We start from the raw sequence: 23,377 nt of genomic DNA on the forward strand, positions 1-23,377 counted from the left end.
CACAAATCAAAGACCGTTCTATGCAATACAATTCACCACACCATACCTTTTTATGTTGTGTTTACCTTTTCTATTTTCCAACTGTGTACATGGCCCTCACGTTATACTAATTATGTAACCTTAAAATTTATTACTACTTATGAAACCTTTTGCTTTAGTTTTATCTAGCATATACACAGAAATCATTCAAACGCTGTCATAGGCGCCACACCGCTATTGTATTTCATTAAATATTTCTTAATCACATCCAATTTTTGAATAAAGTTTTGATTTATATTGCCTCTCAGCCTATTTGTCATTTGAGCCGTCTCTGCAAATTCTACCAATTTATTCTGCCATTCTGTTTTAATAGGAACCCTCTCCCTCTTCCAGTTCTGTGCAACCAAGATTCTCACGGCCGCAGTTGTGTACAAAAAAAAATATTTTGCATTTTTTGGTAACTCTACGATTCTAAGTAGGAAGGCCTCAGGTTTTTTGGAGAAAGTTATCCTTATAATTTTTTTCAGTTCATTGTATATAACATTCCAGAACTCTTTGATTTTGGGGCATGACCACCACATATGAATCAGGTTTCCTTCAGAGAGCCCAGACTGCCAGCATTTGTTCGAGATATTTTTATACATCTTAAATAGCTTTGATGGCGTCAAATACAAAAAAATGACGATCTCATTTTGATTGCGTTCAAAAGAAGCCAGATGATTTGCTTCCTCTGACTTACACTTGTGTGTATGAAAGGGTTAACCTGAGCTCTGAAGTCAGGTTGCCACCATAGGTAGAGCAGGCTCCCAGAAGCCTTTGCTTCCCTGCCTCCTGCTTTCTCTCTCTCTCTCTGCAGCTTTCCTCAAAGAAGGAGCCGTGCAACTTGGCTCCCAGCTCAGCAAATGAAGAATCTCTCTGAAAGGAGATTTCTACAGCCTGCATCTTTGTGAATGGAAAGACTGCGCGATTCTTTTGTAAGATAACCAAGTTCTTTCTTTTTAGGTCAGTTGAAAAAAATTCTCCTTTATTTTACTGGCAGCAGATGGGGCCTTGTTTATTGTAAATTTCAGAAACTCTGTGAGTAAAGATCTAAACTAAGTGTCTGTGATTTATTCTAACCTAAGTCTTTTCATGGGGAACGTTTCTTTAAAGGTGGGTGAGGCTAGATGTAAAATCTAACCATGTTTAAATGTGCTTGGAGCAATTACCATTGTGCTAACTCTGCTGTGAGCTGTGCGGATGGAAGGAACTGTCAATTCCAGCTCTCTCAGCTTCTCATTTTTCCAATCTTAAATTCAATTCTCCACACAGTTCTCTCCTGAAAGAGAGCCAAAAGGGTCTTCGGGTTTTATCATGACTGTACCTCTCTGTACTATATTTGCACTAGGTTGCTGTCATGTCAGAGGCCAAGAACAGCACCCTCTATCTGCCCTTTAGCACATTGTACCTCCACAATTAAGGGACGTGGGTGGCGCTGAGCGTTAAACCGCAGAGCCTAGGACTTGCCGATCAGAAGGTCGGCGGTTCGAATCCCCGCGACGGTGTGAGCTCCCGTTGCTCGGTCCCTGCTCCTGCCAACCTAGCAGTTCGAAAGCACGTCAAAGTGCAAGTAGATAAATAGGTATCGCTCCGGCAGGAAGGTAAATGGTGTTTCTGTGTGCTGCTCTGGTTCGCCAGAAGCGGCTTAGTCCTGCTGGCCACATGACCCGGAAGCTGTACGCCGGCTCCCTCGGCCAATAAAGTGAGATGAGCGCCGCAACCCCAGAGTCGGTCACAACTGGACCTAATGGTCAGGGGTCCCTTTACCTTTACCTCCACATTTTTAAAAAAAAACAAGCAAATATGCTCAGGCCAACATCTGGTTTGCTCATGTGTCATTTGGACCTGCCTCACATCAAAGTCTGTACAGTACAGTTAACAAACACTTGGTTTTGGAGCAAAGAAGGTTTTTATTTTTATTTTTGCAGGCCATTTTATCATTATACACTGCAGCCTTGTGGAAGTTATCTGGGCTGAAAGAAGTGAGAGAGAAACAGTGTAAAAAGCAAAGCAGAACTTTTAGATCCCTTTAACGTGAGGCTGGTGCAGAGAGCACCTTGGGACGGGGATCATTTAAACTTCCTTTTCTTCCGGAGTTCTCTATCCAAACCGAAGCGCTGCTAAGGCAATCCTCACGCCGTGTCTCTTCACAAATCTTTTGGCTCCCCTCCAGAACCTTCTCCAGCGACCCCTTGTTATACGACTCAGCTAGGTCAGAGATAAGAGAGATAAAGTAGTGAGTACAAGTGCTCAGTGTGCATTTGCAATACTCATTTATTACTCCACAAAGCTGATACAACGTCCTCAAACTTAATCCGTTCCGGAAGTCTGTTCCAAAACCAAAGCGTTCCAAAACCAAGACACACTTTACCATAGAAAGTAATGCAAAACAGATTAATCCGTTCCAGACTTTTAAAAACCACCCCTGAAACAGCAATTTAACATGAATTTTATTATTTAACGATAGTAAGATCATGGCCACACATCAACTCCTGGCAAATAGAAGGGGAAGAAATGGAGGCAGTGAGAGATTTTACTTTCTTGGGCTCCATGATCACTGCAGATGATGACAGCAGTCACAAAATTAAAAGACGCCTGCTTCTTGGGAGGAAAGCAATGACAAACCTAGACAGCATCTTAAAAAGCAGAGACAGCACCTTGCCAACAAAGGCCCATATAGTTAAAGCTGTGGTTTTCCTAGTAGTGATGTATGGAAGTGAGAGCTGGACCATAAAGAAGGCTGTTTGCCGAAGAATGGATGCTTTTGAATTCTGGTGCTGGAGGAGACTCTCGAGAGTCCCATGGACTGCAAGAAGATCAAACCTCTCCATTCTTAAGGAAATCAGCCCTGAGTACTCACTGGAAGGACAGGTCCTGAAGCTGAACTTTGGCCACCTCATGAGAAGAGAAGACTCCCTGGAAAAGACCCTGATGTTGGGAAAGATGGAGGGCACAAAAAGAAGGGGACGACAGAGGACGAGATGCTTGGACAGCGCTCTCGAAGCTACCAGCATGAGTTTGACCAAACTGTGGGAGGCAGTGGAAGACAGGAGTGCCTGGCGTGCTCTGGTCCAGGGGGTCACGAAGAGTTGGACACGACTAAACGACTAAACAACAACAACAAGAAGACTTCCAAAAATTTCGAAAACCAAGGTGCAGCTTCCGATTGCTGCAGGCACCCTGGAAACAATAGCCAACAGCCGTGTCGGACGTTTGGCTTCCGAAAAACGTTCGAAAACCGGAACACTTACTTTCAGGTTTTTGGTGTTTGGGAACCAAGGCGTTTGAGTACCAAGGTACCACTGTACTGAGCTCTTAGGATGCTTTCAAACTCTGAGTACTACCCCAGGGGCGGCGAACCTTTGGCCTTCCAGTTGTTGCGGAAGCAACTCCCACCAGCTTCAGCATGTAGGGTCAGTGGCCAGGGTTGATGGGAGTTATAGTTCAGCTGCTCCAAAGTTTCCCCCGTCTGCATTATCCAGTCATTGCTCCTCTACTGCAAGCTACATGCAGAATTGCAATTTGCTTTTCACATTTCAGAACGGGACACATTTTTGGGCATGGGAAGAAAATTCACCTGAGCCCATCCTTTTAAAACCAAGTTTTAAAAGCCGCTAGCATTCGTCTTAAGGGACTTCTTAAATTTAGTCACAGTCGTGTGAGTACAGTAACATTGAGCCCGAGAAACAGAGAAAGAGAGAGAGAGAGAGAAATGTGGGTGATTATTGCTATTTTCCTACTTTGTACATATATGATAAAGCAACCTAACCTTTTAAATTATTATTATTATTATTATTATTATTATTATTACATATAAAAACAATTCCATTTACAAATTTTATTTACAAAAATTAGAAAACCCGACCATCTACTTCCTATCACACTCTGCACATGCTCAAAAGCATTTTTCATCCCAGAATCTGGGGATGAGAAACACCGGGAACGCTGTGCAGATTGGAAGCTGCCTACTGAGTCAGGACATTAGCAGTTACTGGCTCTGACTGGCAGCTGCTCTCCAGGGCTTCAGACGGGGTCTCCGCATATTGTACCCACCCCCACCCCGTCCCAAATTTCACCAGCGCCCGGTCTCTTTTACCTCTTGATCCACGTCCTCACATTGCACGATAATTAAAGGCGGACTTTGCTGGGTCGAATAGAAGCCAGAGCAGTCTTTGTCCAGCTGTTTGAGGAAAGAGGAAAGGAGTAGGTCATCAGCGCTAAAGAAAAGTTCTACGTCAAAGACCCACAGAAGAAGAGATATGGGCCACATCCACTCTAGGCATTCATTGATTTATTGATTCGGTTTATTTATTTCATAAAATGTCTACACCGCTTGAGTGCTAAACAAAGGGGGGAGAAACCTCAAAGAGGTTTGCGAAAAGAGAAAACAACAGAATAAAAAATTGCAGCAATACTTTAAAACCTACAGAACAGCTCGGTCGGCTGGGGTATGAGATTCATGGTCTCAGGTTTGTGGGTTTGAGTCCCACGTGGGGTGAAAAATTCCTACATTGCAGGGGGCTGGACTGGATGATAATAATAATAATAATAATAAAATTATTTATATCCCGCCCTCCCCAGCCGAAGCCGGGCTCAGAGAGGCCAACAACAGTAAAAGTAACACAGTTTACATAAAATCACAATCAATTAATCGAAATACATTCTAAAATCAAGTCATTCTAAAACCAATTCAGAATTAAATTAATGGCAATCATTGGGCTAGAGGTCTATGAAGATTGCAGAAGGAGAGAGGGGGTCAGGCTGTGCCTTGGCCAAAGGCCTGGTGGAACAGCTCTGTCTTGCAGGCCCTGCAAGGGCCCTAGTCTCTTGTGATAGAGCGTTCCACCAGATCGGGGCCACGGCCAAAAAGGCCCTGGCTCTGGTCGAGGCCAGCCTAACCTCCCTGTGGCCTGGGACTTCCAAGATGTTGTTGTTTGAAGACTGTAAGGTCCTCCGTGGGACATACCAAGAGAGGCGGTCCCGTAGGTACGAGGGTCCTAGGCTATATAGGGCTTTAAAGGTTAAAACCAGCACCTTGAACCTGATCCTGTACTCCAGCGGGAGCCAGTGGAGCTGGTGGAGCACTGGGTGAATGTGATCTCGCAGCGAGGACCCCGTAAGGAGTCTCGCCGTGGCTCCCTGCCACCCAAAAAACGTTTTACACATGGGCAGAAGTTATCATAGAATCATAGAGTTGGAAGAGACCACAAGGGCCATCGAGTCCAACCCCCTGCCAAGCAGGAAACACCATCAGAGCACTCCTGACATATGGTTGTCAAGCCTCTGCTTAAAGACCTCCAAAGAAGGAGACTCCACCACACTCCTTGGCAGCAAATTCCACTGTCGAACAGCTCTTACTGTTAAATCATGTTAAATCATTTTGTTTGTTTATATCCCGTCATTTTAACCCAGGAGCTCAAAGTTGCGCAGGTGGTTCTCCCTCTCCTTTAATTCCCACAACGACCCTCTGAGGTAGGTTAGGCTGAGCGTGAGTGACTGGCCCAATGTCACCTAGTAAGCTTCATGACAGAGATGGGGATTTGAAGGCTGGTCTCCCAGATCCTAGTCTCATACTCTAACCACTATGCCAAACTATTGAGATTTGTCTTCCAAAGCAACTACTCTATTCCGAACTTAAAAATGGAAAGCGTAATGCTGGTGGTCAACAAAAGAGGTTTAAAGACTGTCTCAAGGCAAATCTAAAAAAATGTAGTATAAACACCGACAACTGGGAAACACTGGCCAGCGAGCGCTCCAGTTGGAGAACAGCCTTGACCAAAGGTGTCATGGGAATGTGCTCAACATGGGGCTACCTTTGAAGGTGACCCGGAAACTACAACTAATCCAGAATGCGGCAGCCAGACTGGTGATTGGGAGCGGCCGCCGACACCACATAACACCGGTCCTGAAAGACCTACTTTGGCTCCCAGTACGTTTCCGAGCACAATTCAAAGTGTTGGTGCTGACCTTGAAAGCCCTAAACGGCCTCGGCCCAGTATACCTGAAGGAGCGTCTCCACCCCCATCGTTCAGCCCAGACACTGAGGTCCAGCTCCGAGGGTCTTCTGGCGGTTCCCTCCCTGCGAGAAGTGAGGTTACAGGGAACCAGGCAGAGGGCCTTCTCGGTGGTGGCACCTGCCCTGTGGAATGCCCTCCTGTCAGATGTCAAGGAAATAAACAACTATTTGACTTTTAGAAGACATCTGAAGGCAAGCCTGTTTAGGGAAGCTTTTCATATTTGATGAATTATTGTACAGTATTTTAATATTTTGCTGGAAGTCGCCCAGAGTGGCTGGGGAAACCCAGCCAGATGGGCGGAGTATAAATAATAAATTATTATTATTATTATTAGCTTTGAAGACACTCGAACTCAAGACGCAAGGGACAAACGTGCTAAGAGGAAAGCACGCTTGGCAAATCCACACCGTGATCAACTCCAGCCCGGAAACCAATGTCCCCACTGTGGAAGGACATGTGGATCCAGAATTGGCCTCCATAGTCACTTATGGACTCATTGTTAAACCGTGTTTATGGAAGACAATCTTACTTGGCTATGAGGGATTGCCAAAGAAGATGAAGACTATGCCACACTGACTAATAATGTCACCTGGATTCCCAGGCTTAAATGGGGGAGCAAATGCAAAAGCTGCATTTGCAAAGGGGGTGTGTGCAGGGCTTGGGAAAAGAAAGCTTATGTGGAGGAACTGTGCCACCTTGCTAATTTATTTCCAGACCCAGCTGCCGTTAAAGGCAGTGAAAAGTTGGCAATATCTTGCGGCGGGGGGGGGTGCACCCAGACTTACCCCATCCTCTTTGTATTCGCACTGGGAGACATTTTTCTTCTCTGATGTGGGGCAAACCGTCTCCTTGATAGAGAATTTTATAGGCTGGGTAGTTTCACCAGAAGCATCCTGTGGACACATTGAGCAAAACGGATAGAAAAAAAAATACATTTAAAGAGTTTTTAATTTCCCTCTTCAGCCAGGCTCCCTGAGCAGTTTACAGATACTGGAAAAGACAGTCCCGGTCTAGTTTTTACAATATTGAAAAAGACACGACACAAAAGGGGGAATGGACTGGGAGGGAGGAGGAAAGAAGCAAACTCAGGTGCAAGATCTTTGCTACAAATTCTCAACCGGAAGATGGAAAAGTGCAAGGAAAGGAGGAAATAAGTGTATCTGCCGTGCTCCTAGAGTGCTTCCTTCCTCTCTCTTCTGCTGTAGCCTGATGGAATAGTTGCTGCCTTGGGAATGTAAGAAAGTAAAAAACTTCCTGGAAATGATATATAATGAGATGAAAAAGATGTTGAAATATACATTCTTAAAAAAGCCAGAAGCATTTTTACTTGGTGTTATAGGCCAAGACATTAATAGACAAGATGTCAAACTGTTCTTATACGCAACAACAGCGGCAAGGGTATTGTTAGCCCAGAAATGGAAGCAAGAAGAAATTCCGACAAAAGAAGAATGGCAGACGAAATTAATGGACTACGCAGAATTGGACAAAAATGACAGGAAGGATTTGATACCTGCGGAACCAGAGATTTACAGAAGATTGGAAGAAGTATATGAATTATTTGAAGAGCAACTGTAATCAACAAATTACGCTAGTAGGACTACAAGAAGTTTTGTAAGGAGAAATATACGAAGTGTTACAAAGTAGAAAAAGATGGAGAGTTTGAAATGTAATAGGGAAAATAAGAAATGCATACTAAGTGATTAGACTGGAAATTTTTCAGACAGGACTGATGGAAGTAAAAAAAAATGAATAAGATGTAAACGTACAGTAGTACCTCTGGATGCAAACGGGATCCGTTCTGGAGCCCCGTTCGCATCCTGAAGCGAATGGAACCCGTGTCTGCGCTTGCGCGGGTCGCATTTCGCCGTTTGCACGCATGCACGTGACATCATTTTGAGCGTCTGCATATGCGCAAGCGGTGAAACCCGAAAGCAACGTGCTCCATTACGTCCAGGTCGCTGCGGAGCGCAACCCAAAAATGCTTAACCCGAAGTGACTTCAACCCGAGATATGACTGTATGTTTAATTACTGTTGAAAATGATATGTTATATATATATATATAGATAGATAGATAGATAGATAGAGAGAGAGAGAGAGAGAGAGAGAGAGATGGGTTTTTTAACATATCATTTTCAACAGTAATTAAACATACAGTCATATCTCGGGTCGAAGTCACACATATATATATATATATGTATGGGACGCGGGTGGCATTGTGGGTTAAACCACAGAGCCTAGGACTTGCCGATCAGAAGGTCGGCGGTTCGAATCCCTGTGACGGGCCGAGCTCCTGTTGCTCGGTCCCTGATCCTGCCAACCTAGCAGTTTGAAAGCATGTCAAAGTGCAAGTAGATAAATAGGTACCACTCCGGCGGGAAGGTAAATGGCGTTTCCGTGCGCTGCTCTGCTTCGCGAGAAGCGGCTTAGTCATGCTGGCCACATGACCCAGAAGCTGTACGCCGGCTCCCTCAGCCAATAAAGCGAGATGAGCGCCGCAACCCCAGAGTCGGCCACGACTAGATCTAATGGTCAGGAGTCCCTTTACCTTTACCTATACAGTGGTACCTCGGGTTACAGATGCTTCAAGTTACAGACTTTGCTAACCCAGAAATAGTACCTCGGGTTAAGAACTTTGCTTCAGGATGAGAACAGAAATCGTGCTCTGGCGGTGCAGCGGCAGCAGGAGGCCCTATTAGCTAAAGTGGTGCTTCAGGTTAAGAACAGTTTCAGGTTAAGAACGGAACTCCGGAACGAATTAAGTACTTAACCCGGAGGTCTGTTCTTAACCTCAAACTGTTCTTAACCTGAAGCACCACTTTAGCTAATGGGGCCTCCCGCTGCCGCCATGCCGCCGGAGCACAATTTCTGTTCTCATCCTGAAGCAAAGTTCTTAACCTGAACCACTATTTCTGGGTTAGCGGAGTCTGTAACCTGAAGCGTATGTAACCTGAAGCATCTGTAACCCGAGGTACCACTGTAAATCGAATAGTTACTGCCTGATAGAATAGATGATGGAGGCGAGCCGAGCAACTACGTACCCAATCAGGCTGCGGCTCGGCTTCCAGCAGTCGGAAGGCAAATTCCGGGTTTTGCTCCTGGTTGTAGGTGTCCACGGCCGCCGCAACCACCTGCTCGTAGCTGACAGGGGTGTGGGTTGTGGGGGCTGCCGCGACCACCGCGATGAGCAGCAGAAACAGCTTGCATCTCTCCATCTTCTTCTCCATCCGTGTTCTCTCTCTTGAAGTTATCCTCGGTTTGGTGCCTTCCTTGGGTTTCAGTGGCTGAGCTCCCTTTTTTATAGCCCAGGGCACCCCATGGCCCTATAACCCCCCTCCCCTGTGGGCTAACGTCCTTCGGCTGAGGGTGCAAGTGTGGTTTCTCTTGCCCGCCCCCCAGGAGGAAGTGCCAGTTTATGTGGGTCCAACTGAAAGGTGCGTCGGGAGAGCGATTGCTGAAAAGCCTCCTTGCAAAACATCATGGAAGGGCGGGGGAAGGCCAGGAAGGAGGTCGTTGTCTTGGGAAAGGTTGAGGCCACAGGGGAGTCTCTGCCTTCTCTCGGATAGGAGATCAAATCCTGTTGCCACATCTTGCCACAATATAGATGCCATAGACAGGAATGGGGGGAGCCTGTTGATATTCCTGGTTCTCAAAGGCTGTGTTCGTACTCCAGTCTTCTAAGCCCTTGCTGCATTCCCAGCACTCGGTTTTCATTTATTTACTTTTCAATTCACCTTTATTGATTTAAAATATCATCTTACATATATATTACAGATTGTTTTTGTTGTTTAGCTGTTTAGTCGTGTCCGACTCTTCATGACCCCCTGGACCAGAGCACGCCAGGCACTCCTGTCTTCCGCTGCCTCCCGCAGTTTGGTCAAACTCATGCTGGTAGCTTCGAGAACACTGTCCCACCATCTCGTCCTCTGTCGTCCCCTTCTCCTTGTGCCCTCCATCTTTCCCAACATCAGGGTCTTTTCCAGGGAGTCTTCTCTTCTCATGAGGTGGCCAAAGTCTTGGAGCCTCAGCTTCAGGATCTGTCCTTCCAGTGAGCACTCAGGGCTGATTTCCTTCAGAATGGAGAGGTTTGATCTTCTTGCAGTCCATGGGACTCTCAAGAGTCTCCTCCAGCCCCAGAATTCAAAATCATCCATTCTTCGGCGATCGGCCTTCTTTATGGTCCAACTCTCACTTCCGTATTACAGATAGTTACATCAAAATTAAAAGCAAAAATATAATAGAAAAAAGATCAAGAAAATAAAAAGCAAAAAAGAGCTAACAATAAGAAAAGAATATTGGTTATAACATCCTGTCTTTTCTAATAAAGTCTTCTGAAAGAAACTGAAAGTTATACTTTTTCTATTGTCTTAATTTTATCGCACAGTTTGTTTTATAACTTTTCCTGTATATTCATCCAGTATATTTATTCCATTTGTTTATTACATACAAGTATCATTCAGTTCTGCTAGGATAACATCATTATTACAGTATAATCTTATATATTCTTTGAATAGTCTCCATTCTTTCAATATTTTTTGATTTGGGGCTCCTCTGACTTTTCCGGTCAGCGTTGCTAATTGAAAGTACTCTAGCAGGAGTGATTGCCAATCTATTACTGTAGGTGTTGTTTCACATTTCCAACTTCTGGCTATCAGTATTCTTGCAGCCGTAATTGAATACATAAGCACTGGGTTTTCAAGAACGTAATGACAGGCTACTGGATCAGGCCAAGGACCACCTAGTTAAAAAAAAAGGTGAAGGTGAAGGACCCCTGGAAGTCCAGTCAAAGGCGCTCATCTCACTTTTCAGGCCGAGGGAGCGGGCGTTTGTCCACAGACAGCTTTCCGGGTCACGTGGCCAGCAGGACTAAACCACTTCTGGTGCAACAGGACACTAATGGAAGCCAGAGCGCATGGAAACGGCGTTTACCTTCCCACCGCAGTGGTACCTATTTATCTACTTGCACTGGTGTGCTTTCACACTTAAAATACTTAATTCCTGAGTCCAGGTCACCAGCTCACCCTAAAGGTAAAGGTAAAGGGACCCCTGACCATTAGGCCCAGTCATGAACAACTTTGGGGTTGCGGCGCTCATCTCGCTTTATTGGCCAAGGGAGCCGGCGTACAGCTTCCGGATCATGTGGCCAGCATGACTAAGCCGCTTCTGGCGAAGCAGAGCAGCGCACGGAAATGCCGTTTACCTTCCTGACGGAGCGGTACCTATTTATCTACTTGCACTTTGATGTGCTTTCGAACTGCTAGGTTGGTAGGAGCTGGGACCGAGCAACGGGAGCTCACCCTGTCGCGGGGATTCGAACTGCCGACCTTCTGATCAGCAAGCCCAAGAGGCTCAGTGGTTTAGACCACAGCGCCACCTGCGTCCCACCCAGCATGCTGTTCTCATAGTGGCCAACCAGATGTCTGTGTTATTCAAAAGCATTTTTACCTCAGACTGTGGAGGCCCGGCCCAGCCATCTAGGCAAGCAGCCATCAATTGCCCTCTCCTTCTCCATGAATTTGCCTTGTCCTCTTTTAAAGCCATCTAAGCTGGTGGCCATTCCTGCCTCAAGTGGGAGGGAGTTCCATAGTTTAACTATGTGCTGGATGAATAAGTCCTTTCTTTTCTCTGCTCTGAATCTTCACACATTCATTGGATTCCATGGAATCTAGCATTATGAGAGGGAGAATGGCTTTTCTCTATCTGCTTTCTTGATGCCGTACATCATATTATAACCACCAATGGGTCGCCTTTTCTCTGCCTTTTCTCTACACATATAAGACCCATACGCTGCAAGCTTCCCTCACGCAGAGCACCATTTGATCTCAGACTGGGGCTGAACTGGGGTGGGCAAGTAGGGCAGCATCTTTTTTTAAAAAAGTTTTTTATTAACAGTTTCAACATGACAATTATCAAAACAAATAATCTTCATTATTTTCCCCTTTTTTCCTTCCCCCTCCCCTAAAAACCCTCCACACAAGACCTCCCTCAGCTCCTCTCTCTGATTTCTCAACTCATGTTATTCTCTGCATACTGTAAAACTGTATATATCTTTTTATTATCTATCTCCAGTAGTGATGTATGGAAGTGAGAGCTGGACCATAAAGAAGGCTGATCGCCGAAGAATTGATGCTTTTGAATTCTGGTGCTGGAGGAGACTCTTGAGAGTCCCATGGACTGCAAGAAGATCAAACCTCTCCATTCTGAAGGAAATCAGCCCTGAGTGCTCACTGGAAGGACAGATCCTGAAGCTGAGGCTCCAGTACTTTGGCCACCTCATGAGAAGAGAAGACTCCCTGGAAAAGACCCTGATGTTGGGAAAGATTGAGGGCACAAGGAGAAGGGGACGACAGAGGACGAGATGTTTGGATAGTGTTCTTGAAGCTACCAGCATGAGTTTGACCAAACTGTGGGAGGCAGTGGAAGACAGGAGGGCCTGGCGTGCTCTGGTCCAGGGGGTCACGAAGAGTCGGACACAACTAAACGACTAAACAACAACAACAATTATCTATCTACTATATTAACCCTCAATAAATTTGTGTGTTTATTCAAAACCTGCCAAGGAGTCCAATTCATTTTGTTGTCTTTTTAGATAATTTGTAAAAAGTTCCCATTCTTCTCTAAAGTCACAGTTGTCACAGTTGTCCTTGTCTCGCAATTTGTATGTCAGTTTTGCCAGTTCCGCATAGTTCATCAGATTCTCTTGCCACTTGCCAGAACCTGGGAACCACTGCTGTCAGTTCTCCTAGTTTCTCTGGCAGCAGTGACAACAGTAGGGACCACATCCATGTCCCTCCGATTCCGCCGCCTGAGGCAGTTGCCTCCGTCTGCCCAATGGACAGGACGGCCAGGGAAGTTGGTTTCCAGTAACATTTAGAAGCTGCCACTTTGGCCACTCAGCATCTTAAAAAGTAGAGACATCACCTTGCCAACAAAGGTCCGTATAGTTAAAGCTACGGTTTTCCCAGTAGTGATGTATGGAAGTGAGAGCTGGACCATAAAGAAGGCTGATCGCCAAAGAATGGATGCTTTTGAATTATGGTGCTGGAGGAGACTCTTGAGAGTCCCATGGACTGCAAGAAGACCAAACCGATCCATTCTGAAGGAAATCAGCTCTGAGTGCTCACTGGAAGGACATATCCTGAAGCTGAGGCTCCAATACTTTGGCCACCTCATGAGAAGAGATGACTCCCTGGAAAAGACCCTGATGTTGGGAAAGATGGAGAGCGCAATGAGAAGGGGACGACAGAGGACGAGATGTAGGGACAGTGTTCTCGAAGCTACCAGCATGAGTTTGACCAAACTGCGGGAGGCAGTGGAAGACAGGAGTGCCTGGCGTGCTCTGGTCCAGGGGGTCACGAAGAGTCGGACACAACTAAACAACTAAACAACAACAACAAATTTTGGCCACTCTTGAAGTATGGCAACTTTTCAAGTGGAAAAAAACCGTGACTTGTGAACAGTTCCTTTTCCCACCCAAATTTTTATTTCTTTTTTAAAATCTGCAAGTATACTGTTGAGGTGATAATGTCCAGGAGCCATCAGGGAGGAGGAAATTTCAAGTGATCGTTTAAACCGTCAGGTGTGGCTTTTACCGCTGGCTTCAGAGTGGGTTGGCACACAGGGCTGGCACCAGGAGAGATGGCTGTTTGGGGTTTGGTTTGTGGCCTTGGTTTCTCTTTTTTTTTGGGTAAGGAGTTGTGCAAACTGGGCTTCCAGTTGACTGAATCAGCATGAGGGTTGAGGAACCTTTCTGGGCAACCAGTTTCTTCGATGGATCTAATCTAATACTTAGGAAACATTTCTAAATCCCTGGCATAAAAAAAATCCAGTTTCTGTCCCCATCGCTCCTTGCCCTATCCTCACAGGACTGAGAAAGGGGACAATTTATTGTTTAAACTTTGTATTTTGTTGTTTTAGAAAAACCTTTTTCTGTGCACCACCATGATAGTTCCGAATAGTGGCCGGTTTATAAATTCATTAAACAAACACGGTGGAGGAATCTCCTTCCTTGGAGGTTTTTGAGCAGATGTTGGATGCCAGGAATTTTTTAGCTGCAATTCCTGCATTATTGGGGATTGAGTTACAACAGGACAATCGGGATCCCTTCCAACTCTACAATGTGTTGATTTTATGAAATAGATAATGTCAGGGACTCAGGAGCAGGAGCACTGGGGAGAGAGGATTGGGAGAGCGAAGGGGAAGAATCCGAGGGCAGCGTAGGGGAGTATGACAGTGGCCCGAGAGATTCCATGAGCTTCTCCAGCGAATCAGAAGATTCCCAGAAGGGGGCGCCGATGGTCAGGGCAAGGGGGGTCCCAGGGGGGACGCACCAGAAACAAGGAGCCAGAGGGGAACCCCAAAGCAGCAGTGGAGGATCGGGACCAGTTTCCCCACCAGAGCGTAGTGGGGGGGAAGAGTCACATGTGTCAGGGGCAGTGTCTCCTCCAGAGAGGGAGTCAGGGCTGACCACGCCTCCAATGGAGGGGAGGTCAGTTGCAGCTAGCCCCCCCCCCGAAGGGGGAAGCAGTGACAGCAGCAGTGGAACGGTCAGGAGGAAAGCTGCTGGCTGGGCGCGCGCGCCAAGTTCAAATGTGCAGGCGCGCGGAACAGCAGGAGACCCGGATGGGGAACCAGCTCCTAAAGCCCGCCGGAGGGAGGGAGAAGGCTCAGGGGAATCAGCGGGAGAAGAGGCTAGAAAGGGCGGAACCCCGGCGGGCAGGCGGACCCAGAGGAGAAAGGAGCAGCGGAGAAGGTGGAGCAAGGCTAGAATCTTAAATTGGTGTCAAGGGGGAGGAGACTCAGACGGAGCATCAGCGGTCTGACACTTGAGACGTGGGGCTGCGCGCTGCGGCTCTGGAAGTGAAACTGAACTTCAATAAAGACTTTTATACTTAACAACGAAGCAGCGTTGGTCCTTTGTGAGCTGGGACCTAGGGTAGCTCTGACAGATAATGTTTTCTCTCCCTCATTCTCAGAGCCCTGTACACGTGTAGTCTCTGTACAGTCGTGCCTTAGTTTTCGAAAAGCTTAGTTCACAAACAACTTGGAACTCGAACGCCGCAAACTGGAAGTAGGTGTCCCGGTTTGCGAACTTTCCCTCGGAAGCCAAATGTCTGGTGTGGCTTCCGACTGGCTGCAGGATGCTCCTGCAGCCAATCGGAAGCTGTGCTTTGGTTTCTGAACGTTTCGGAAGTCGAATGGACTTCTAGAACACGTTCTGCTCGAAAACCAAGGTCTTGACTACAGAGCCTAGGGCTTGCCGATCAGAAGGTCGGCGGTTCGTGTTAAGTTGTGGGCGAACATATCAGACGACACAGCGATTCTTACAAAGCAGCTCTTTATTTGTAAGCTGGAACAGAACTGAACTGAGGAGCTCAGTCAGCCTGCTTATATAGAGCTCCACTACAACGCAACAGTAACCATTTTCTGTAACTAGCCAATCACTGAACGTCACTTTCGATCCTTCATTTGCATACAAACTATCCAATCACTGAACGTCACTTTCGATCCTTCATTTGCATAACTATCTACAGTATCCCCCTGCTGGCCCAGGGTGAGAACTTCAGTACGTAACAGTTCGAATCCCCGCGACAGGGTGAGCTCCCGTTGCTCGGTCCCAGCTCCTGCCCACCTAGCAGTTCGAAAGCACGTCAAAGTAGTAAAGGACTCCTGACCATTAGGTCCAGTCATGGACGACTCTGGGGTTGTGGCGCTCATCTCGCTTTATTGGCTGAGGGAGCCGGCGTACAGCTTCCGGGTCATGTGGCCAGCATGACTAAGCAGCTTCTGGCAAACCAGAGCAGTGCACGGAAACGCCGTTTGCCTTCCCGCCGGAGCGGTACCTATTTATCTACTTGTACTTTGCCTCTGTCTGCCCTTCCATGACGAAGAGTTTGTTTGCTCTGCTGGCTTGTGTGCTCAGCTTCTGAAGCTCTGAGTCGCAGATTGATGCAGAACCAAGGACTGGAGTTCGACCGGCAACCGGCCACTGGGCTGGAGCCAACTGGGGGCCTGTCAATTGCCCCCGTTCCCTTAGACACATCTCAATAAGCTCATCTAGTCCAACCAAGAAGAATAAATTTTTATTCATCTTCTTGCTTCCGAATAATAATAACAGCGACACACCCACTGTGACCCCTCCTGACCCAGACGGAGGCAGCCCAGCACAGTGCCTTCTAGATGATGATGTCCCGTGGCTAGGAATTATGGGACTTGTAGTCCAACAACATCTGGATGGCACCCTGTCGGTTGCTCCAGGTTTTAGGGACATGACAGTTTTTTCTCAGCCGCTCTGGAGGAACTGCACATCAGGACTGAAAGCATCACCAAGACTTCATCTGCAGCAGCATCTTTGAATTTAATTTGTACAGGTGTGCCAGGCAATGTCCGGTTGCACTCAAGCCGCTAGGGCTCTGATTGCGGGATTATAAATCTAAACAGGCAGGAAGTGAAAGGAATAAGAAGGGGGGAAAGAGCAGTTTCCCCACAAGGCCATGGAAAATATCCACTCAATAAAAAAAAAGATTAGTGTGGTAAATGGAGAGAAGACAAAAATCAGAGCGGGAAACCAAAACAAGAGGGATTTTTTATGTCAAATCTTTTTTTATTGAGTTTTACATTGCAAATTTAAATTCAGACATTAAACATCAACATCATCGTTTAGAACTGTTTTCTCTGTTTTAAAAAAATACTCCATTTTCACCATCGTTTTTCGTACATTGCAAGTATTACTCAAAGTGTTTTTATTTTATTTTTTGCATGCAAAATAAAGGGGGTTTTTTTGAGAAGAGGAAGGAAGAGGCTCGATCGGTCCACACCAACCACCTGTTTTGAGCTATCCCATCAGCCTCTGCCAGCATGACTGAACTGGGGCGCACTAAGCCTGGTAGGGTGGAAAGGGAGGTGGACAACAGGAGAGGAACCCGGTTAAATGGTCGAGGGAAAGGACTGTAGCTCAGTGGAGGCGGCCCAGCTGAAGGTCCCAGATTTGATTCCCCAGTGGCACTCCCTGCCTGAGATTCTGGAGCGCTTCTGCCAGTCCGTGCAGGGAACACTGAACCAGATGGACCAGTGGGTGGAATTCAAAACAGAGCAGCTTTCTGTGTTCCTAAACGACTGGTGGAGCTAGAGCAAAGGATGGTTGGAGCAGCCAATTCTAGTTTTGACTCTGTTGTAACAAAAATTGCCCTTTTCCCTTATGGGGTATCCAAGAGCCCATATAGAGTCCTTACGGGGGTTCCCTATTGGTAGGAGAGAATAACAGAGGCCAACCAGAGAATATTGAGAAGCAAAGCAGCTAGTAAGCTTGATCTTTATTGATCTGTTGCAACAGGGTCCTCACTCACCACACGGAGGAGGGAGGAGGAACCCAGAACAATGGCGCGCAAGGCCTTATAAAGACTTTTGAAATTGCCACCCTGTAGATCAGGACCACCCCCAGAAACATCATACATACATCACAGAAGGGGTGGGACCTAAGACCACCCCAGAGATACATCACACTTACATCGCAGAAAAGGCGGTCTAAAACAGAAATTTGAATATTGTTTTTCTCCTGTTGTTGTTTATCTCCTGTCTGGCAGGTTACTTGATCGGATTGCCTGAGGAGCCTGGCCAATCTTTTGTCGTGATAAATACTTAGTTCCTGGACCAGGTCACAGGCTCACACCCTATTCAAACACAGAAATACCCTTAAGACAGGATTTGTGAAGGAAAAGACAATGGAGAGGCTTTTCCATTTTCCTTTGACCTTGCAGAGAAAACATTTGGTCAATTTTGGGAATCAAAAATGGTTCCAGGTCGGTCTTCCTGTGCTGATCTATGTACGTGTTTGGTTGGTACGTTTATTATATATCTAAGACCTTAAAATTCTTATCACAGCAGGGAAGTCAGCTGTTTCCACACCATACATTTAAAGCTCTGCCACCCCACTTTAAACCGTCATGGCTTCCCCCCAAAAGGACAGAATCGGGTTGGATGGGCAGTGACTCATTTTCCCAAACGGACCAGCCATCGCCGCTGCGTGTCTCCTCTGGCATGGCTGGGACTGATGGAAGTTCAGGTGGGCACCAGGTTGGTGATCGCTGGCAAGCATTACCAAGGCAACAGGGTGGTGGGCAAAAGGAAAATCTGAGGAAGGGTGAATAGGTCGGAATGGGAGAAGGTGTGTGCAAAAGCGACAGAGAGGAGCTTTTTACACGTTCCTCGGGATTCCTCCATCTCAATAGCGGACGGTCCCTCCCACCATGATTCCCTTGCCCTTGAAGATTTTGCGGAAACCCTTCTTGACACCCTTCTTGATCTTCTTAAACTTCTTCTTCAGCCAAGACCGCTTCACCCGTTTGGGCTCAGGCTGCAGAGAAGAGAAGAAAAAGATCTCCTGTTAGGACCTCGTCCCTCAGCGGGGGGACTGTGGACCACCAAAATGGGCGCCAGCTTGCCTGGTTCTACCTCTGTCTCTCGCCTCCCTCTCTTGGCTGTTGTTTTGCTGCCAGGTCTCAGTCCTCCTGGCTGAAATGCTGTGGGATAACTAGCCTCCTATAACCAGCTTGCTTAAGTCTAATTAACACATGAAGGGGTTAAGACCATAGAGTAAGCTGTCCTGCCAGGCTTAGCGATGTCCATTTCCTTGCAAAGAATTAGGTAATCAAGCCTTTGTTCCCTTTCAGTCTATCTGATGAACTCAGCAACACTGAAGCTGAGCTGGGGTAGCTCAGCTGATAGAGCATGAGACTCTTAATCTCAGGATTGTGTGTTCGAATCCCGTGTCTGACAGTTTGGGAATTTGGTGAGATCCATGGGGAATTCCTTTCACACATGACAAATTGGTTAAAAGGACGTTACGACGTCAACCTCTTCCACCTCAGAAGGTGCCCTGAAATACTGTCTTACCTTGTCCTCTACGGCTTCACAGGTGACAATGGCCACAGGTGGATTCTCAGCCAGGAAGTAAAAGCCAGAGCATTCCTTGACCACCTGCAAAGGGAGGAAATGGGAGGTAAAACCAAGGTTGGTGCCAGGAGAAGCTTCCCTCTTTGGGGGTAGAGCTTTGCATGCAGGTAGCCCCTGGTTCGAACCCTGGCACAGGGTTCACCAACGTGGTGCCCAGGGGCACCCAGTGTGCTGTGTGTGTGTGTGTAAGAGAGAGAGAGAGAGCAGGAAGTATAGGAGTGTGTAACTTCGTACTGACACGACGGCAAGCATGGTAAGTGTGTATTCTATTAATCAGAGTCCAATCCTTCCTTGCTTTGGGAACGCTACAAGAGCAGAGAAATGGACCTTTTCACAAAGAGGAGAGTTAAACAATGGATTTAATCCCTTCAGGAGGAAGTGAGGGCCATCAACTTGGACGAACATAAGAACATGAGAAGACCCTGCGGGATTATGCCTCAAAAGACCAGTTGCTGGGAATTTCAGAAGGGTAGGGTGCTGTGATGTTCAGGTTCTGCTTATGGGCACCCCATAATAGCCGCTGTGAGAACAGCCTGCTGGACACGACCTCAAGAAAGCAGCCCCTGTGCAGATGCAAGCCATGGGCTGAAACAGATTCCTCGCCCCCCACTTTGCCCGGCCTTACCCCTCCGTCTCTGAAGCTGCATTCCTCCATGGGGCTTTCCTCCTCCGCCAAGCACTCGGTTTCTTGGATTGTGAAATTCAGCTCTTGGGGGCTTTCGGAACTCGCATCCTGAGACAAACAAGAGCAACCAAATCAGAGCTGATAGCCCAAAAACCTCGTCTGTGACTAGTGGGGAGTGCGATTGATATCACCGAACCTGTTGTCCTGATTTGCATCAATCGTGCAAACATTTTGGGCAGGTGTGTTATGAGAATCATAAGGTCTATGATGTAAAATAAATGTTCATAAATGTACCAGGCAAACACATACATAAATACCGTATATAAACCACATGTCTGAAAATAGTACAGTCGTACCTCGGGTTACAGACGCTTTGGGTTTCATGATTTTGGGTTGCGAACTGCGCCAAACCCAGAAGTACCGGAACTGGTTACTTCCGGGTTTCGAAGCTTGCGCATGCACAGAAGCGCCGAATCGTGACCCGCACATGTGCAGACACAGAACGCTGCGGGTTGCGAATGTGCTTCCCGCATGGATCACGTTCGCAACCCGAGTGTCCACTGTACAGGAAAACAGTCCTAAATCGTTTTTACTCTTTCAGTGACCTCAAATATTCCTCTGCAGTTTGGATGGAAATGGGAAAAGCCTCCCCATTGTCTCTGTGCTCACAAATCCTGCCTTAAGGACTCATTTGGGTATGAACAGGGTGAGCCTGTGACCTGGACTCAGGAATTAAATATTTATCATCACAAAAGGATGGCCAGGCTGCCCAGGTAAACCCATTAACAGGTTTCCTGCCAGATACGATTCTGCTGTGATGTATGTATGATGTTTTGAGGGGTGGTCTTGAGTTACCACGGGACACGGGTGCCACTGTGGGTTAAACCACAGAGCCTAGGACTTGCCATCAGGTCGGCAGTTTGAATCCCCACGACGGGGTGAGCTCCCATTTTTCGGTCCCTGCTCCTGCCAACCTAGCAGTTCGAAAGCACGTCAAAGTGCAAGTAGATAAATAGGTACCACTCTGGCGGGAAGGTAAACAGCGTTTCCGTGAGCTGTTCTGGTTTGCCAGAAGCGGCTTAGTCATGCTGCCACATGACCCAGAAGCTGTACGCCGGCTCCCTCGGCCAATAAAGCAAGATGAGCTCCGCAAGCCCAGAGTCGGCCACGACTGGACCTAATGGTCAGGGGTCCCTTTACCTTTACTTGAGCTACAGGGTAGGCAATTTCAAAAGTATATATAAAAGTTTGCACACCAATGTGCTGGGTTCCTCCTCCCTCCTGCATGTGGTGAGTGAGGACCTTGTTGCAACAGATCAGTAAAGATCAGGCTTACTAGCTGCTTTGCTTCTCAATATTCTCTAGTTGGGTTATTCTGTTATTTTCTTCTACCGATGGAGAACCTACATAAGGACTCTATATGGGATCTTGGGTACCCCATAAGGGAAAAGGAGCAGTTTTTTCTTATAACAGTAATCACATTATATTATGATAAGGGCTGATCTGAAGAGTTAAGTGATTCTGATTAGTTCAGGATAATGACATTGGGTCGCAACTGCTATGATTGCAGTGATCCTTCGATTGGTGAATAGAAATGTATACAGTGGAACCTCGGTTTTAGAACATAATCCGTTCCGGAAGACCGTTCGACTTCTGAAACGTTCGAAAACCGAGGATCAGTGGTCTGGCTGCAAAGTCATTGTGGGGGAAATGAAAAATGAACCTTGGAAGCCGTTCGAGGCGCGTTCGAAAACAGAAGCAATTACTTCCAGGTTTTTGGCGTTTGGGTTCCGACTTATTCGGCTTCTGAGATGCTCAAAAAACAAAGTTCCACTGTAATCTGGAAGTGTATGAAAAACATTGCTTGGATGTTTGTTCTTTGCAGCCTTCTCCTTATTTTTGAGACTGTCCCTAGGCATTTGTCTTTCAATAAAGGCCTATATTTTCACCTGGAAAGTGCATCCTTTTCTTTTGGGTTTCTGTGAGGGATGCCTCCAGACTAGGAACCCTCTTTTAAATTTCTCCAGCAGTACCAGAATATGGGAGTCTGATACATTCAGTGGCTTCCTTCCTTCCTTCCTTCCTTCCTTCCTTCCTTCCTTCCTAGATGCACAGATGGCCTTAAGCTAAATATACACCATACAGTCAAAACACATTACCTCCCCACATAGAATCCTGGGAACTGTAGCTTACCGCTCTCAGAGTGGCAACCTTAACAAACCACAGTTCCCAGAATGCTTTGGTGGAAAGTCAATGTGCTTTAAAGATATATAGTGCGTCCACACCCTTAGCATCTCAAACCTGCCTTCTGGTTTATAAAACCCCAGAACGTGCCGTGCACATTGACGGCGCATGCCAGCCTTCCCCAACCTGGTGCCCCCAGATGTTTGGGACTACATCTGTCCTGGAAAGCACAGCTGCAGCCTGAAACATGTCCTCCGACACACCAGATTGCAGAAATCGCAGGTGGACTTACCCAGTTTGGCTGAGGGGCGGCTTTCAGAAGCCGATAGGTGAAGTCTTCGTCTGCTTTTTGGTTGTACAGGTCGACAGCGAGCGCCGCGGCGTCCTCATAGCTCAACGGTTCCTTTGCAGGAGGCAAGACAGTGGTTGCGGCAGCTGCCCCAGCCAAGAGCAGGACTCTCCAGAAAGAGCTCTCCATCTTCATCGCCTCCGATCTATCCCTTCTGCCGGTGGCTTTTGGGAGCTGAGGTAGCCTGTTGGGTCCAGGAGTCTCCCTTTTTATGTGCGGTCAATTGCATGGATCAGGTGCTGATTGGTCAGCGGCCTGGGGTTTCCCCCGCAAACCGGTGACTCAGTTCCTATGTGCTCATGAGAAATTGCGGTGCCCAAACTTAAGCAACATTGAAAAATATTTTGTAGGTGGGAGGGAGGGGGAAGGTGTCCTTTAATGTTCAGTCTGGGAACTGGGCTTGGCCTGAGAAGTACATGAGGAAGTACATTTCATACAAGGAAGGGGCTTTTTTTAATACAGGTTGCGCCTTTTCTCATTTGAACAGCTCTTTCGAAGTTAACCTGTAACTGGAAAAATCCCTGCACTCCTCGTCTTGGCGAGCTAATAGGCACATGTGGGCAAGTTATGTGGCAGATGCTGGGAATGTAAAAACCTTCTGAATCCAGTCAATTCTGTGTCCAGGGCAGCTGTTTACCAGCTCCACCTGGTACACAGGATGAGACCCTCCCTGCCTGCAGACTGCCTCGCCAGAGTGGTGCATGCTCTGGTTATCTCCTGCTTGGACTACTGCAGTGCGCTCTACGTGGGGCTACCTTTGAAGGTGACCCGGAAACTACAACTAATCCAGAATGCGGCAGCTAGACTGGTGACTGGGAGTGGCCGCCGGGACCAAATCGTTCGTAAACAGGACTGTTCTTAAACCGAAGTACCACCGAAATTATTATTATTATTATTAGACTTTTAGAAGACATCCCTGTTTAGGGAAGCTTTTAATGTTTGATGAATTTTAATATTTTGTTGGAAGCCACCCAGATGGGCAGAGTATAAATAATAAAATTATTACCCTGTCCATCCGGCTGTGTTTCCCCAGTCACTCTGGGCAGCTCCCAACAGATTAAAAACAGAATAAAGCAACAAATATTAAAAGCTTCCCTAAACAGGGCTGCCTTCAGATGTCTTCTAAAAGTCAGATAGTTGTTTATTTCCTTGACATCTGATGAGAGGGTGTTTCACAGGGCAGGTGCCACCACCGAGAAGGCCTTCTGCCTGGTTCCCTGTAACCTCACTTCTTG

At 46.9% G+C, this 23,377-nt stretch overlaps 2 protein-coding genes across 4 annotated transcripts in view; both read right to left on the minus strand.

Moving 5' to 3' along the window:
* The window catches only part of LOC310746232 (cathelicidin-2-like), a 34,323-nt gene extending 24,026 nt beyond the window's left edge, over nucleotides 1-10,297 (minus strand). Inside the window, exons 1-4 of the mRNA XM_083580082.1 lie at nucleotides 9,075-10,297; nucleotides 6,821-6,928; nucleotides 4,115-4,198; nucleotides 1,786-2,226 (exon numbers count right to left, since the gene is read on the minus strand). Of these exons, the coding sequence (XP_083436208.1) occupies nucleotides 2,119-2,226; nucleotides 4,115-4,198; nucleotides 6,821-6,928; nucleotides 9,075-9,260 (486 nt within the window). The 5' untranslated portion in view covers nucleotides 9,261-10,297 and the 3' untranslated portion in view covers nucleotides 1,786-2,118. The remainder of the gene's footprint in view (nucleotides 1-1,785; nucleotides 2,227-4,114; nucleotides 4,199-6,820; nucleotides 6,929-9,074) is intronic.
* Nucleotides 1-22,466, minus strand: part of LOC310746227 (cathelicidin-related peptide Oh-Cath-like) — a 520,941-nt gene extending 498,475 nt beyond the window's left edge. For 2 of the 3 annotated variants that reach the window (XR_014540521.1, XR_014540522.1), the window contains exons 1-4: nucleotides 22,086-22,337; nucleotides 19,610-19,717; nucleotides 18,925-19,008; nucleotides 17,960-18,385 (exon numbers count right to left, since the gene is read on the minus strand). Coding sequence is in view for 1 of the 3 variants with exons in the window: in XM_083580078.1 (XP_083436204.1) it covers nucleotides 18,254-18,385; nucleotides 18,925-19,008; nucleotides 19,610-19,717; nucleotides 22,086-22,277 (516 nt within the window). In the remaining 2 variants the exon portion in view is untranslated. Of the gene's footprint in view, nucleotides 1-16,615; nucleotides 18,386-18,924; nucleotides 19,009-19,609; nucleotides 19,718-22,085 lie in introns of those variants that run through there. The other variant, XM_083580078.1, reaches the window with a different exon arrangement.
* Nucleotides 22,467-23,377: the final 911 nt, after the last annotated feature.

The sequence above is a fragment of the Podarcis filfolensis genome (assembly GCF_964270895.1).
Source record: "Podarcis filfolensis genome assembly, chromosome: 12".
In the NCBI taxonomy this organism is placed as follows: domain Eukaryota; kingdom Metazoa; phylum Chordata; class Lepidosauria; order Squamata; family Lacertidae; genus Podarcis; species Podarcis filfolensis.